This window comes from Acartia tonsa, chromosome 1 (genome assembly GCF_053477335.1).
Source record: "Acartia tonsa isolate MP-2025a chromosome 1, ASM5347733v1, whole genome shotgun sequence".
Taxonomy (NCBI): domain Eukaryota; kingdom Metazoa; phylum Arthropoda; class Copepoda; order Calanoida; family Acartiidae; genus Acartia; species Acartia tonsa.
The window spans coordinates 42,216,526-42,231,263 of record NC_137260.1 but is presented as its reverse complement, the minus strand read 5'-3'; the positions used below and the strand labels follow the sequence as shown (position 1 = coordinate 42,231,263).

Sequence of the window (14,738 nt, the reverse complement as noted above, 5' to 3'; positions counted from 1 at the left end):
TTATTTAGAAACCCTTTGGAATCCCTGATACACACATTTCAAAAATATCTGTCTTAGATTGAGATCTCGCTAACCGCTGAACCGAATGGTTCAATTTAAAATCGAGCTTCTCATAGGTCAAGAGAAGTTTTATAACTATTTATTTTAGGGAGAAATCGGCCCGGAAAAAAGTACAAGCACAAAAAATTGTATTCAATTAGAAAACATTTTTATCCAAATTATACCTGTACCAATATTCATGGTACTTAGCCCATATGCATACCAAAATTAAATCCAAGAAGTGTGCATTCAATGCCGCATTTTATCATATTAGCAATTAAGAAGGAAGGAAAGTGGCAAAGGGACACTGGTAAAAAGTCTGTCATTTTGTTGGATAAGCCAAAGTTTCTTACTGTTCGAAACTAAGTCGTCATGGAGTAGGTTGAGATACTTTTGTATAACAACTAGGGCCAGCCCAAGCTCAATGTTCAAGTATATTATGACTTGACCTGCTATCTCATGTGCACCCTCGCTAAGTTTGGCAGGTGTCCCAATTTAAGTCACCGTAATGAATGACGCTCTATGCAGAGGACCTTGGGATAAGGGTTATACTGTGCTATCGTCTTCAGTTCTTCTGCTGATGTGAAACATGTGCAGAATTGAAGAAACACTAATCGTAGATATTTCAAACTCATTCCTAATACTAGGCCCGTTCAAAACTTCAATAGCAACCCAAATTTTAGGTTTATAAAATTAATACACAGTACAATACTTTGAGTAACTTAAGGACAGACCTATCCAGCAGCTGTACTACTATGAATAAATATTTTACACTTAAAAATTAAAAATCTATTATATATTGTTCTATCTTTTGTTCTCAGCTATTATCTTTTAAAACTTTTCAGACTGAAATCCCATTTTAAATTTATTTCTTTTGTCTTTCCATTTGTGAATAAGACACTGCATTCAAATCACTTGGATCATCTTCAGGGACTTTTAGGGATAAGACAAATTTCTTAATGGTTATAAACCAAAGTAGCTAACAAATGAGAGAGGGAGAGAGAGAGAGAGAGAGAGAGAGAGAGAGAGAGAGAGAGAGAGAGAGAGAGAGAGAAAGAGAGAGAGAGAGAGAGAGCACATGTTTACATTAATTTGGTAGCTGATTTGAGTAAAATACTAGAGGGAGATAGGGGTAAATAACTGTATCTCCCCATCGCATCTTCAACCCAGCAGAACGGATTGCAAATTTTCGCACCTACCCAGCAGGAAAACATTTTCTCGTTTAAATAACGAATTCGCAAAATTCGTAAAAAAATAGTCTAATGTGTTCTCAAGAAAATTACTACTGGTGCTGCTCATAGTCTAATGTGTTCTCAAGAAATTTTTTTTGAGGGGGGGTAAATTTTCATTTTTGGGGAGGTTTGGGGGTGTCCCACCCCCCAAGAAAATAGCTTAAAACCAACACAGGACCGATAGGTATATACCCTGAAGAGTAGAATTCAATCGGTTCAGTGGTTCAGTGGTTTAGCTTTAGACGGAGGGACAGACAGACGGACGGACGGACGGACAGACATCCAGCTACTTTGTATTATAGATAGCTATAGATAATACTATAGATCTGTTGGTAGCTGTATAATTTTCAGTCCAATGTCCCATCTCTCCCTGGATCATCTCTTAAAACTACAATCATTAAACTTTTAGAATTCGGAGAGGGAGGGGATATTGGACTGCAAAATATACAGCTACCTAAAGTATTATAAATGCACTCTCTCATTTATTTGCTGAAAAACTTGGTGTACTTGTATTACATCTTTATTGATTGATTCAAATAAGTTGAATCTAAATTTTTCAAAGAACGACTTAAATCTATAGAAGGGGTATTTTTGTTCATCTTCATTAAAGATTTTATTTTGATTCTTATTATTCCTTAAGGTACCTTTTTATAATTGGAAAAATGAATGAGTAGAACCACTCATAAACAGCAAAAGTATGACATGTTAGCTATGAGTATTTGTTGATTTATTAAATAGAATGTGTCTCTCACACTCACTGCACTGCACCATAGTTTCAAATGGGAAATATTTCAAATATGGAAAATGACGTCAACAGTTTCAATAATGGATCTAAAATCACTTGGATCTTAAACCAGATTATCATTTACCCTGATAATGTGAAACTTGTAGCTGGCAAAAATGAAAATCCCCCCCCCCCCCATTAACCCCCTTTACCCCATCAACTTCCCTTCTACTGGATGAACGAACTGTCCAATAAGTGATGTCCATATTAGCAACCTAAATTGACGACAATTTTTACCAGGAAGGGAGTTGACAATGGGCTGTTTAATACACTATATAGTCACCTAAGTCTTATAAGAACGTAAGTTTTGTTTCAAAAAGTCAAGTGTCCATACGTTTCAGCCACTAATTGTAATCTGCGTAAGGAATATTTTCTTATCAAAATGGGGGATGCAAATCAATTTATCGGCCAAAGTCTTTTCCCTGGTGTAAATGAGACAGAATTGGAAATAAAAAAATATAGTTCTAATTGAGATAATTTTCACAGATCTGTTATACCTGCTAAAATAGTAAAACCTTTACCTGAAATTTTGCAGTGAAGACTTGTCCCATTTCTGTTTGAATACTGAATACTTGTAGATGGAGGAGGAGAAACAAACCCAGGAATGGAATCATCACATAAACCTTAAATATTTATAGTTTAATTCTAATTCCTTTAGAAGAGATTGTATCCCTCTTATGGCAGATCACGCCAGGCTACAATTAAATCAAGATAAAAGTAAGTGCCGAGCTCTGGGACCTATGTATGGTGAAATTAGACATAAAACCATAATGATTCCAGGTAAAACCAAAATATTTCAGCGGGATCTTTTTGAGAAAATTAGATTTGAAAATTTCAAGTTAAATTTTCACCCCCTAGGAGTTGCCGCATAATCATGACAAGAAAAGCAAAGATTATTTATTTAAGATTTTGAACAAGTTTGCTTTTATAAAGTTCTTCATAAAACCACTCCTGAAGGGAGTTAATTAATGGCCATTTGTATCAGTTGCTTTGCTAAGGTCACGGAAATTCAGCCTTAAATAAATCATATATAGAATGGTTTTATGAAAGACTTCATGAAAGCAAAGTTGGGCAAAATTTCAAATAAATAACCTTTGCTTTTCTTGTTATGATTATACGGCAACTCCTAGGGGGTGAAAATTGAACCTGAAATTTTCAAATCTAATTTTCTCAAAAAGATCCCGCTGAAATATTTTGGTTTTACCTGGAATCATCATGGTTTTATGTCTAATTTCACCATACATAGGTCCCAGAGCTCGGCACTTATTTTTGTCTTGATTCAATTGTAGCCTGGCGTGAGATGTAATATTTTAATATCACTCTATTGCAAGCCAAGCAAGAATAATGATTAATTGTTTTCGTTGGAGAGGAAACAAACCTACAATAATTATCAGTTTAGATTTTATCCTTTTTTAAGAAATTATATCCCTTCTCTGGCAGATGTAATATTTGAATTTATCAAGTCTTATGAATGAATACAAGTTTTTTTTAAGGAGGAGAAACAAACTCAAGAATAAACCTAAAATATTTATAGTTTAATTTTAATCCCTTTAGGTTAGATTGTAGCCCCCTTATGGCAGATGTAATGTTCAAATTTATCATTATATTGCAAGTCATATGAATGTATACTTTTTTTAGGAGAATAAATAAACCTAGGAATAGAATCATCAAATATATCTGAAATAATTATTAGTTTAGTTTCTGTCCCTTTATAAGAGATTACATCCCGTCTATCTAAGATGTAGAATTTAAATTCATCAATATATTGCAAGACTGGCAAAAATATTGAATAATTGTTGTGACAGTTTTGTTAACCCCGAGGGGCCTGAGGCCCGGGCTAAAAAAAACTAATACGAATTTCATGATTTTAATTTTAATATTCGTGGAAAATTGTCTGTAATTCGATGCTATACTTGTTTTTCAGTATTTTTTAGAACTGGTTCTTATCATCGGATATTAATTGGTTTCGAAGCCATACTGGAAATACATATGTATTAACAATATTCAAAATTCTAATATAAAACTAAGTAAATATTTTTATACTACTTTTTTTCTAAAATAAACAGAAAACAATATAAAATGTAAACTCTAAAATGCTGACAAGCACTTTTCAAATAATCTCTCTGTTGATTTATGGAAAACAGAATTTTAAATAACAATGTCAAAATATGAACAAAACTATTAAATTTTATATATCTACAAAGCTTTGGGTGCTTACTCTTAAGGTGCTCAGGGAGAACAAAAACTCCACCCCGCAATTTTTTTTTTTTTGGGGTGGGGGAAGGTGGGTAGTAGGTGTAGTTTTTTTTACCTTCAAGGGTTAAATATGTGACGCTACCATATACTCAATATAACCTTACCTGACATAGAGCAAAACACAAACGCACTAAAACACACAAATAACATATTTTTATAAAATTTGTCTTTCAGTCTAGTAACCTCTAACAGTTAGGGAGTTGAATCCATTTTTATAGAAGCAGAAATATAATCTATGATTATGGTTTGGACCCTCTAAAACTGTAATCTACCCTTCCACTTTCCCCTCTCTTGGTGAAGATATCTTCAACGCCAATACGATTTTTGAAATATAAGATTCTACTTTCCCTTCTCTTGGTGAAGATATCTTCAACGCCGATACGATTTTTGAAATGTAAGATTCCACTTTCCCCTCTCTTGGTGAAGATATCTTCAACGCCGATACGATTTTTGAAATTTAAGATTCCACTTTTGCCTCTCTTGGTGAAGATATCTTCAACAAGAGAGACAAAAGTGGAATCTTATATTTCAAAAATCGTATCGGCGTTGAAGATATCTTCACCAAGAGAGGGGAAAGTGGAAGGGTAGATTACAGTTTTAGAGGGTCCAAACCATAATCATAGATTATATTTCTGCTTCTATAAAAATGGATTCAACTCCCTAACTGTCTAAGGATGATTTTTAATGAGAAAAATTTTATATGCTTTTGATGTTTTGAAGATATTTTATCGTCATAAGCTTCTTCTGGATATTGTTATCCTTGTGTGTATTCTATGTGGACTAAATACTTGAGATATTTTGCTGATTAATTATTTTCAGTGCATCCCTCTAATTATCTCCCCTTCTTATCTATCTCACACTCTTCAGAGGTATACACAGGGATCTTAAGACAATGGATGATAAATTTATATTTATATTCGATGAATACATATCTTTTTATTCCTGTGAAACTTATAAAGCTAAGATTAGGACAGATTCATTTTTCCCTGAAGATATATAAGATTAGAACAATGAAATGATAAGTAAGTAGGACAAAAATCATTGCTAATAGTAATATACAAGCACCTATTTCCTTGAGTAATCAAAAGTAATATGTTGGTATCACTTTAGATACATACCTATTCCTTTATCCCTGAAGAAACATAAGAAAAGCTAGGATTAGAACACTTATATGATAAGTAAGTGGGTCAAACAATTAATAAAAGTAACATACACTATACAAGTCCCTATTTCCTTGAATAATCAAAAGAAACAAGATAATATTTCTTTAGATACATACCTATTCCTTTATCCCTGAATAGACACAAGAAAAGCTAAGATTAGAACACTTATATGATAAGTAAGTGGGACAAAATCATTACTAACAGTCAGATACAATCTAAGACAGAGAGACTGCAAACTCTATCTAGAATTGCCAGGGATCGTAATGGAGAAGACAATGGACGATATACATTTCCAATGATGATAAACATAATGACTACTTCTTTTTTATTATTTTGAACCAACAAATTAAAATTCAATAATTGAACCCAAGTTTTAGAGCAAACGAATAAGATAACATAGTTATAAAACTTTGTTTACCAGCTTTACTTACAGTCAAAAGTCCCCTTTCTCTTATAAAACTTCAAACCTTTGCTATAGTCATGTTTATTCGTCAGTATGTAATTATTATGGTTTTTGTAAATTATAGTGTGATTATACTGTTATTTTATAATTGAGATTTTTACTAAAAATAATATTATTTGATTTGCTAAATATGTTCTGTATACTTAAAATATATAACTGTGTGTTTGCTCTAAGAAAATTGATTACTGAACCGATTGATATCTCCTCTGCAGGTATAATTTTATATAAGCATGATTGGAAGAAGGTAGGTCAATCCTTTTAGAAGAAATGACCAAAGGAAAGGTATTCTACTTTCAATTCCTAAATTCCAAGTCTTTTTCAACCCCTTTCTGGGATATCTCAAGGGGCTCGGGGTGCATCCGCTAGTATTTGGATATTGTACTAGTGTAATTTGAATGTGAAGCTACTAAGATTAACAACCAAAATAAATGAAAAAGTTGACAAGGACAACACTCAAATAATACAGAAATAAGAAATAAGTTCCAAAGATTTTTAAAAATATTGTATTACAAAACATTACAAGGGCAGCTTAAAATAAAATAATCTGTGATTTTTGAAAATAAATCACAATAGAAACAAGCCCTAGACACGAGTTTAATAATGTAAAGTGGTTTAGTTCTTGCCTTTACTCTTGTATACTCAGGAAGGGAGAGGACATTGGACTGTAAATTACACTAGTACCCAAAATTTTATAACCACGTTATCTCATTCGTTGACCCAGCAACTTTGGGTTTATTTTTTTAATTTTGATGTTAGTTCCCAACTAGTAGTGTCAAAACTTTGCAACCATTAATTATCCCAGCATACTTATTTAAGCACTCTTGAAGCATATTTACTTACAATTTTGTTCAGACTTGACCATTTATATTATGACACTTCACAGGTGTTAATGTTTGTTTGTCCTTTCGTTTCAGAGCTTTGCTTTTATGGATGTCGTCACCCATTTTTTTATGTAAACTAATGCAAAAATTTAGTTTTTTAGATATTAAGCAGCATATTATAATAAAATATAATGTATATTAAAAACAGGATATTGTTTTATTATTCATTTTCTTGTATTTTACATGATTTACTATTGCATTTGAATGCATAATATATCATGTGGTAAGTTATTTACATTCAGGTATCTAAAGGAATGAGACAAAGGCAGATAAATTGATGTACATCACACTTGATGATACAAAAAACTGCCCCTTCAGTAGATTACAATTAATGGTTTAAAATTTGAACACTCAACTTAAGGAGCCAACCAATCAAAATTCAATAAAAGTTCCTGAATTTGTTAAGCCAACAAATAAGAAAACGGTTTTATAAAAACTTTGGGGACAAGTCTAATAAACAGCACAATGTACCCTCCCTCCCTGTATATAAAGAGAGGACAATGGAAAATAAAGTAATCTTCCTCAATTATAAATCTACCTATGTTAGCTAAGCTGATATATATTTGGGGGAGAAAGGTATGTAGATTATTTAACCCTGAATATTTATGTAAATAGAGAGAAAGTGAATGAATAGAGAGAAAAATTGTCCTTTGACCTAATGGTGAATATATGTTAATATGGTCGCAAGGCTTATTTTTTAATATATGTACACATTTTAAAGTACTTTTACTGTATATGACTTTTTATTTTTACACAGGATATATAAGGCACGGCCCATGATAAGGGCTACGCTTTTTTGAAAGGTTTAAACAAATAGGTAATGTATGTTATTGTTAAATATGTTTGTTATGATTAATTAATTATAAGATTTTTGTTTTGGAGTTTTCACTTTGTTGAGTTGAGTCAATTTTCCGGTTTGGAATTTATAACTATTGTTTTGGAAAGAATGTATACAACATTTGCCAAAAGGTGTACAGTACAAGTTGTACTAATATAGAAATAAGTCCTATAAACTAAAATGTATGTATGTAAATGTAATTCCTGACCACGCGAAATTGTGTCATTGTGTCATTATAAAATAGATATATTATTACAAGGATCTTACACCAGATTTTCATGTTTTCTTATAAAATGAAACACGCAGTGGGCTACAACGATGTAACACTGAATATTATGATATCAATAAGAGATTATTCATGTGTAGAAATTCTTTATTTTAGTGTTACCCCCAATCAAAAATATCATAAAATCCTTATTTCAACAAATCAGATGAAAATTTAGACATACTTTTTTCTTAAACAAGGTATATTTTTAAATATGCCTTAAATCACATTCTTTATCCCTTTTTTGGCTCCATACTCAAAGTAACATTGATGATAACCTTACAAAATCCTTTTTTGACCTTATAAAGGCCATTAATTGGTTTACCTGGCACCATAAACACCTAGTATCCGGAGCGACCTATTTAAATGGCCATAAAATCCACGTTTTTAAAAATGTTCATTTTATATTTGTATATATATATCATAATTTTTTTATTGTAACTCTAGGACCATGTAAAAAAAAAATTAATTAACGTAAGATTACAAAATTCAATCATGTTATCATGTAAGCTCTTTTTTTCGCCCCTTTAAGTTTATGCAATATAAATAAAAATGTTTAGACTCGCATCCAACTTCGGGGCAGGAAGTGCAACCAGAAGATTTGAAATGGCCCAGATATTTTGAACGGTAAAGGAAGGATTTACCAGGATCTAACATAATACATGCATTGCTCACATTTATAAGGTTAGAAAAGAAACCTTTACTTCAATTTGTAGATTTGTGTTTCTGGCAGTAATGCTATGTGTAGCAAATATATAATGTCCAAGTTAATTATGTAGACACATACCATTGGAAGTACAAGCAAAAGGTTAAATTCATCTAAACAATCATCCAAAGAACAAATGATAAGGAATACTTGCATCGAATTACATGAATATAAAAATCAAAATCATAAAGGTCTAACAATATTGGTTTTAATCTAATACTTCGTTTTAATATCCGCGGAAAGCTGATTATAATACGATGGGATAAATAACTATTACAAAATTTCTTAACTTAGAAGAACAATACAATAAAATTAAGCAATTATCAAGTTAAAATAACATTTCTATTGGCATTGAATTTCTACATAAAATTTATACTTTTGGTAGTTATTGTCATTCAACCTATTTCCCTAAACTTTTATTTTATAACTGCATTTTGTGAAATGAGCGAGGCCAATGCCTTCCAGCTTTCATTTTTCATTTCTCATATACACAAAAGTTTTCTTAGAGGTAGAAACAACCAGGAATAAAGGGATAGTACTCTAGAGGATAATAATTTCGTAATTTTCATTTATCACAAAAAAACTTTTTTTTTAGAGGTAGAGACAACCAGGAGTAAAGGGATAGTACTCTAGAGGATAATAATTCCCCAATATTTATTTCTAATATACACAAAACTTTTCTTAGAGGTAGAAACAACCAGGAATAAAGGGATAGTACTTTAGAGGATAATAATTACTTATTTTTAATTTCTCATATACACAAAACTTTTTATAGAAGTAGAAACAACCATGGATTTAGGGATAGTACTCTAGAGGATAATAATTACTTATTTCACATTTTTCATGTACACAAAAATTTTCTTAGAGGTAGAAACAAGTAGGAATATAGGGATAGTACTCCAGAGGATAATAATTTTCATTTCTCATATACAAAAAAGTTTTCTTAGAGGTAGAAACAACCAGGGATTAAGTGATATGAGAATGAAGTGTGATAAACCCAAAACCTTCATAGGGTCACTGACTGATGAATCAGGATAACAAAATTAATATGATAATTTGTAAATATACTAATTAAATATCTATACCAAAGTATTTCAATTCATTCGACAATTTACTTATATGCTAAATAACATTTATTTTTTTAGAATGTAGATATGTCTTTGAACAAACTTTGTTTCATGAAGATAAAAAATTAATTGAGCTATTTAAGTAACAGGATGTCTATGTGCGTAATAATGTGTTTGTCTATCTGTACCAAAGGATCTCTCTGATAGCTAGTAAAATGTAGCTTCAATAGCTTTTGGGAGGATAGTATTTTTTTACATGTTATTTGGTTGCATTGTCAGTTTTTAAAATTAAATATAAACATGTCCTTATCCGTTATATGTGAGCTAGATTGTGTGTTAATGCATTTTTGCACAGAACCCACACACACAAACATAAATAAGGATAACATTTTTATAAACATTTATTAGTAGCGTAACTACTTTATGACTAATTTATGTCCGTACGTCAAACTTTTCGCTGATCTGAACATGTAGCAAAAAAAGAGATTTACTGAGATCCTATGTAAAAGAGTGATTGAGTGATTCCTACAATCATCAGGCATAAATTTAACATTTTATGTTTAATAAACATTGTTTCTGTAATTTTTTCTTATCATTGCTGCCTTTCTTTTGACAATATGTTTCTTGTTAATTTGTGGCAAGGGATAAATATAAAAATTCAGTGATAAGTCAATGGCCTATAAGTTATCAATTATCCCCTCCCACCCTGAGAAAAACCAGACAATAAAATAAAATTTAATAATGCAACTAATTTGCATTTAGAGCGGATTTTTATGAACAAAATAATTTTTAGTTCATCCCAAATATAAAGTAGAACAATGGATGTAGAATATACGTGAATATTAAGACAACTGAAGAATTGTCTTTAATTTAGCTTGTTAACATGGAACTCGTTTATTGGTCACTGTGTCCATTCAGATGGATAGAAGGGGATGGGGTAAAGGGAGTGGAAGATGATAATCTTTATTTTAGCCTCCGATGTAAGATTCAAGTATTAGTAGAACCATGTTTGTCCGTTTGTTATTCTCAATGCAAAAAAAGGCGTTTAAAGAATCTTTTTACCTATAATATGGACCATTGATTATGGTTATAGATATTGATCAGGTGCAAAATTTCAAAAAAAATCATAAGAAGAATTTTCAGCTATAATGAAATATCATGTATAGCACCGTATCACAGACAATTTTCCACGATCACGACCCTTGAAATAAAATATCAAGTTTAGCACAAAACTGGTTTTAAAAATAACATTTTAATATCCACAGAAGTTTGTCTATAATACGATGCGTTAAAAAACTTTTCTATGCATTTTAACCAAAAACATCCTATTAACAAAATATATCGAGGATTTATAGCTCGACAAAGAAGCCTATGGCTAAAAAACTATTTTTCAATAAATTAATAGTTTTTACAATATATTCTTAATAAATTTATTCAAAATTTTCTATATTTTTGATAAACCATTAAATACATCCTACATAAAAACATAATTCTTTGAAAAGAAAAAAAACAGAAGCAATAAAACTGTTATCTGTCCAATATGGCGAGTATAAGTGTTGATCTTACAACAAATTACTTTTCTATAGATTTAGAAGTGTCACAGTAATCGCTAGCTAAACATATACCATTATAACCCCCCCCCCCCCATGTCTCAATCTTTTCTGAAACAACAGATCTATAGTATAGATGTACATACAGATAACTACCTGTTTCCCTTTTCCTAGGACTTTTTCGTCTGTTCCTGTTTTCTGCTCTTTGGCAGTGTTAATATTCCCGACACTATTGTGTTTAAAGACCCAATTGAGAGTCGGCACAAGGTCCTTGGGATTGGGATACAGTTATTTAACCCCTTTCCCCACTAGTGTTTTACTCTAATTCTGAAACAACAATGGCGATACGTAGAGCATTGCAAAAAAAATGCATGAAAAAGAACAGACAACTTTAATGCAGGACTTCTAATGCCGTTTCAAGTTATGGCAGATAGACTCAGATGTTACATAATATAAACTAACCAAAATTCTTGTTAAAAGAGAATTAAAGCCATTGTTGAAAAAAAAAGATTTTGTCAAAATGTTTATAAAGCCATTTCTAGTGCTTCTTTTGGTTCTCTTTTCTGGAACTTCTTGATCATGAATGCTTTTTAATATTAGGTCTGTACATTTGTGTTAAATATAAGCTATTTAATTACTTTTTGCTCAATGGTTGCAAATAAATAATACTTTTTAATACAAGCCTTAAAATTTTTTTTCTCATTAAAAATCACCTTTTTTGTTAACACTAAAGATTTTTTATTGATCAATGTTAGATTCTTTCAAAGTAAAAAATGCATCATAATTTCTAAAATAGATTTTTAAAAGAATAATTCTAATAGTTTCATTATTCATTTTTCTTGAAGCTTAAAAATTGTAAAAACATTGCGTCTAATATTTCTACTTGGCTGAAATCTGTGGATTTAAAGGTAGAATGATTGGATAAAAGTTGTGTTTACTCTCCTCCCCTCATTTAACCCCCTTCAAAAAAGCTTGGACGTCCTTGCTTTGGATTGATCTAGCACTTCAGTTGCTAAATGTCCAATATAATAATAGACTTCTGCTGGTAGATGCTAGGCGCCAAGCAGCTAGTAAATTTATCAAATAATTAAACATTCCTACACATTTCATAACTTTACTTACATGCTTCAAAAATGTATTTTGTGAAGTTGAAAAAAAGTTAGCTCGATAATTGAATTATATTAGGTGTGCTCTAATTTTCGCAAAAATATCACATTATCAATATTACAAGAGCACAAACTCCCATTAATATTTTCATTAAACGCCCGCTGTTAATTTTTTTGAATCGATTTTTATTACTTGGATGTTGTACCAGATTTTCATGTACTCATAAATTGATACTCAAAGCTTGTTAAAATAAAGCAACTCATAATCTACCCCTTAACATTATCTCCTCCTACTGGATGACCGAACTGACCAATAAATGAGGTCCATATTAGTAAGCTAAATTAACGACAAAATTTCTCCTGATATGCGGAGGTAAATGCACATCATTATATCAAGGGGAAAATTTGTCTGCACTATCGCCCCACTTTGGAAAATTTTCGTGAATATAGGGATAGGGAAATGGATGTAAAATTATGCCTTTTGTATCTGGTAAACTTGGGAGAGTTTGAGTAGATATGTTTGAATTGAAGGTTAAAAATACAGTGCCTATTCAGTTTCTAAATCTAAACACAAATGAATATGTGTGTTATATGTATTCAATATGAATAAGAAAAGAAATCTACTAAAAGCCTTTTTTTCTTCAAATTATTTCCTACTACCAAAAATTTCAACATATCAATAATGATATATTAAATCCTTGTTTAAAAATTGCGTAATAGATAGAATAAATATTTTTAAATTGTATTTTCCTAACCATACATCCCATAACCCCCATTCCAATTTCCTCTATTAAACTTTCCATTTTGCCTTCTTTTTCTCTTTTAATTCAGGGAATCATGGATAGGTTGATGCAGGATAAAATTGTCAACAAACCTTTTTTCTCCCTGTAGATCTATAAAAGCTACCAAAGGCATAATTTCAAATGTTAGAATCAGAGTAAAAATTATTTTACCATCCTGCATTCCTCATATTCTATTATTCTCTCTGGGAGAAAGGGAAAATTTAACTGTTTACTACACTAGTCCCCAAAGTTTTAATATAACATTTTCTTTTTTTTACTTAAGAACTTTTGAAATCTGCAGAAGGGGTAATTTTGTGTAAATTCATTAAAAGTGTACATCATTTTATCGACCATTGTCTTATCCCTTTAGATCCCTACTGTTAGCGATTTCTTTAGTCTAAAACTGATAATTCATAAAACACGAGAATTTGGACTAAAATTCTGCTGTGATTTTAGCATTTATGCATTTCTTAGAGCCAGTTTGGAACCATCTATTTTCTGATGCTAACTTATAATTGGATAAATATCTTTCCTTCTCTCCGCTCCAATAGAAATTATAATTTCTTACATAGTTCTAATTTTATATTCGTCTTTCTAAATTTAATTTTGTAATAGTCAGACTTTTACAGGGGAGTTAGATAACATTTATTCCAGTATTCCTTCGTCCCCTCGGGGCTAACAAAACTGGTTTGAATCTTATAATTCTTAATTTTAAAATACGCAGAAAGCTGTCTATAATACAAAATAATTATTCCAAAACTCTTTCTTCCGCTAAAATTGCAACTAACGTTGACTGCTTTCAAAAAAAAATAAAACATAAACTCTCTGTGCCTATAATAATAATTTAAAAGAATATTTATGTATTTTAAATGTTAACTGAATTTTTAAGCTTTTAGATAAAAATGTCATATTTTGTGATTTAATGACATATTCTATTAGAGTTTTTTTTTTATTAAGCTAGTTGTTTTTCTAAATATAACCACTAACTCTGAAATCTTTCAAGGAAACAATTCTTTATAAATGGCGAACAAGTTAAAGGCAATTACAGCATTGCCGTTCCTAGATCTTACCTGACAAAGGGATCAACAGAGTAAAGATAGTTGTAACCGCCACCCAGTGCACGCGGAGCCGCATCCCTTTCCGCATTTTCACTCATATATGCCCGCGCAAGGACAAGCTCTTTTATAATCACTTTAGTTTTTACATTATTTTCTGAAATTTATCATTTATCAGTTTTACAGATTAACAAACTAATGAAATCTTATATTCCTTAATGAATTAAACATAAGCTTTTTAAAAACTTTTCAAATTCAATTGTATAAATCCAATGTACTTAAGAAACAGGATATCTATTTTAGCGTTTAAATGTATGTCTGCCGAAATCTCGTTTTTCGTTCTACGCTTTTAACCCCATGAGAAAAAACTACCTTTCAATTTTAGTATTAATACTATCTATTGCGCCAAATTTCAAAAAAGTGCATAAATCTACGAAAATCACTAAAGACCCAATATAAGTTTTCTAACAATCGACAATCATTTCTAAATATTCCAGATACTTAACATTCTCTGGCGTTGTGGCTTATTTTTGTGGATTTCACCGTCCTTG

At 31.0% G+C, this 14,738-nt stretch overlaps 1 protein-coding gene across 2 annotated transcripts in view; it reads right to left on the bottom strand.

Moving 5' to 3' along the window:
• Positions 1 to 14,346, bottom strand: part of LOC145319827 (cell adhesion molecule Dscam2-like) — a 181,333-nt gene extending 166,987 nt beyond the window's left edge. For both annotated transcript variants that reach the window (XM_080162204.1, XM_080162195.1), the window contains exons 1-2: positions 14,203 to 14,346; positions 2,577 to 2,678 (exon numbers count right to left, since the gene is read on the bottom strand). In XM_080162204.1, the coding sequence (XP_080018330.1) occupies positions 2,577 to 2,678; positions 14,203 to 14,278 (178 nt within the window). In that variant the 5' untranslated portion in view covers positions 14,279 to 14,346. The remainder of the gene's footprint in view (positions 1 to 2,576; positions 2,679 to 14,202) is intronic.
• Positions 14,347 to 14,738: the final 392 nt, after the last annotated feature.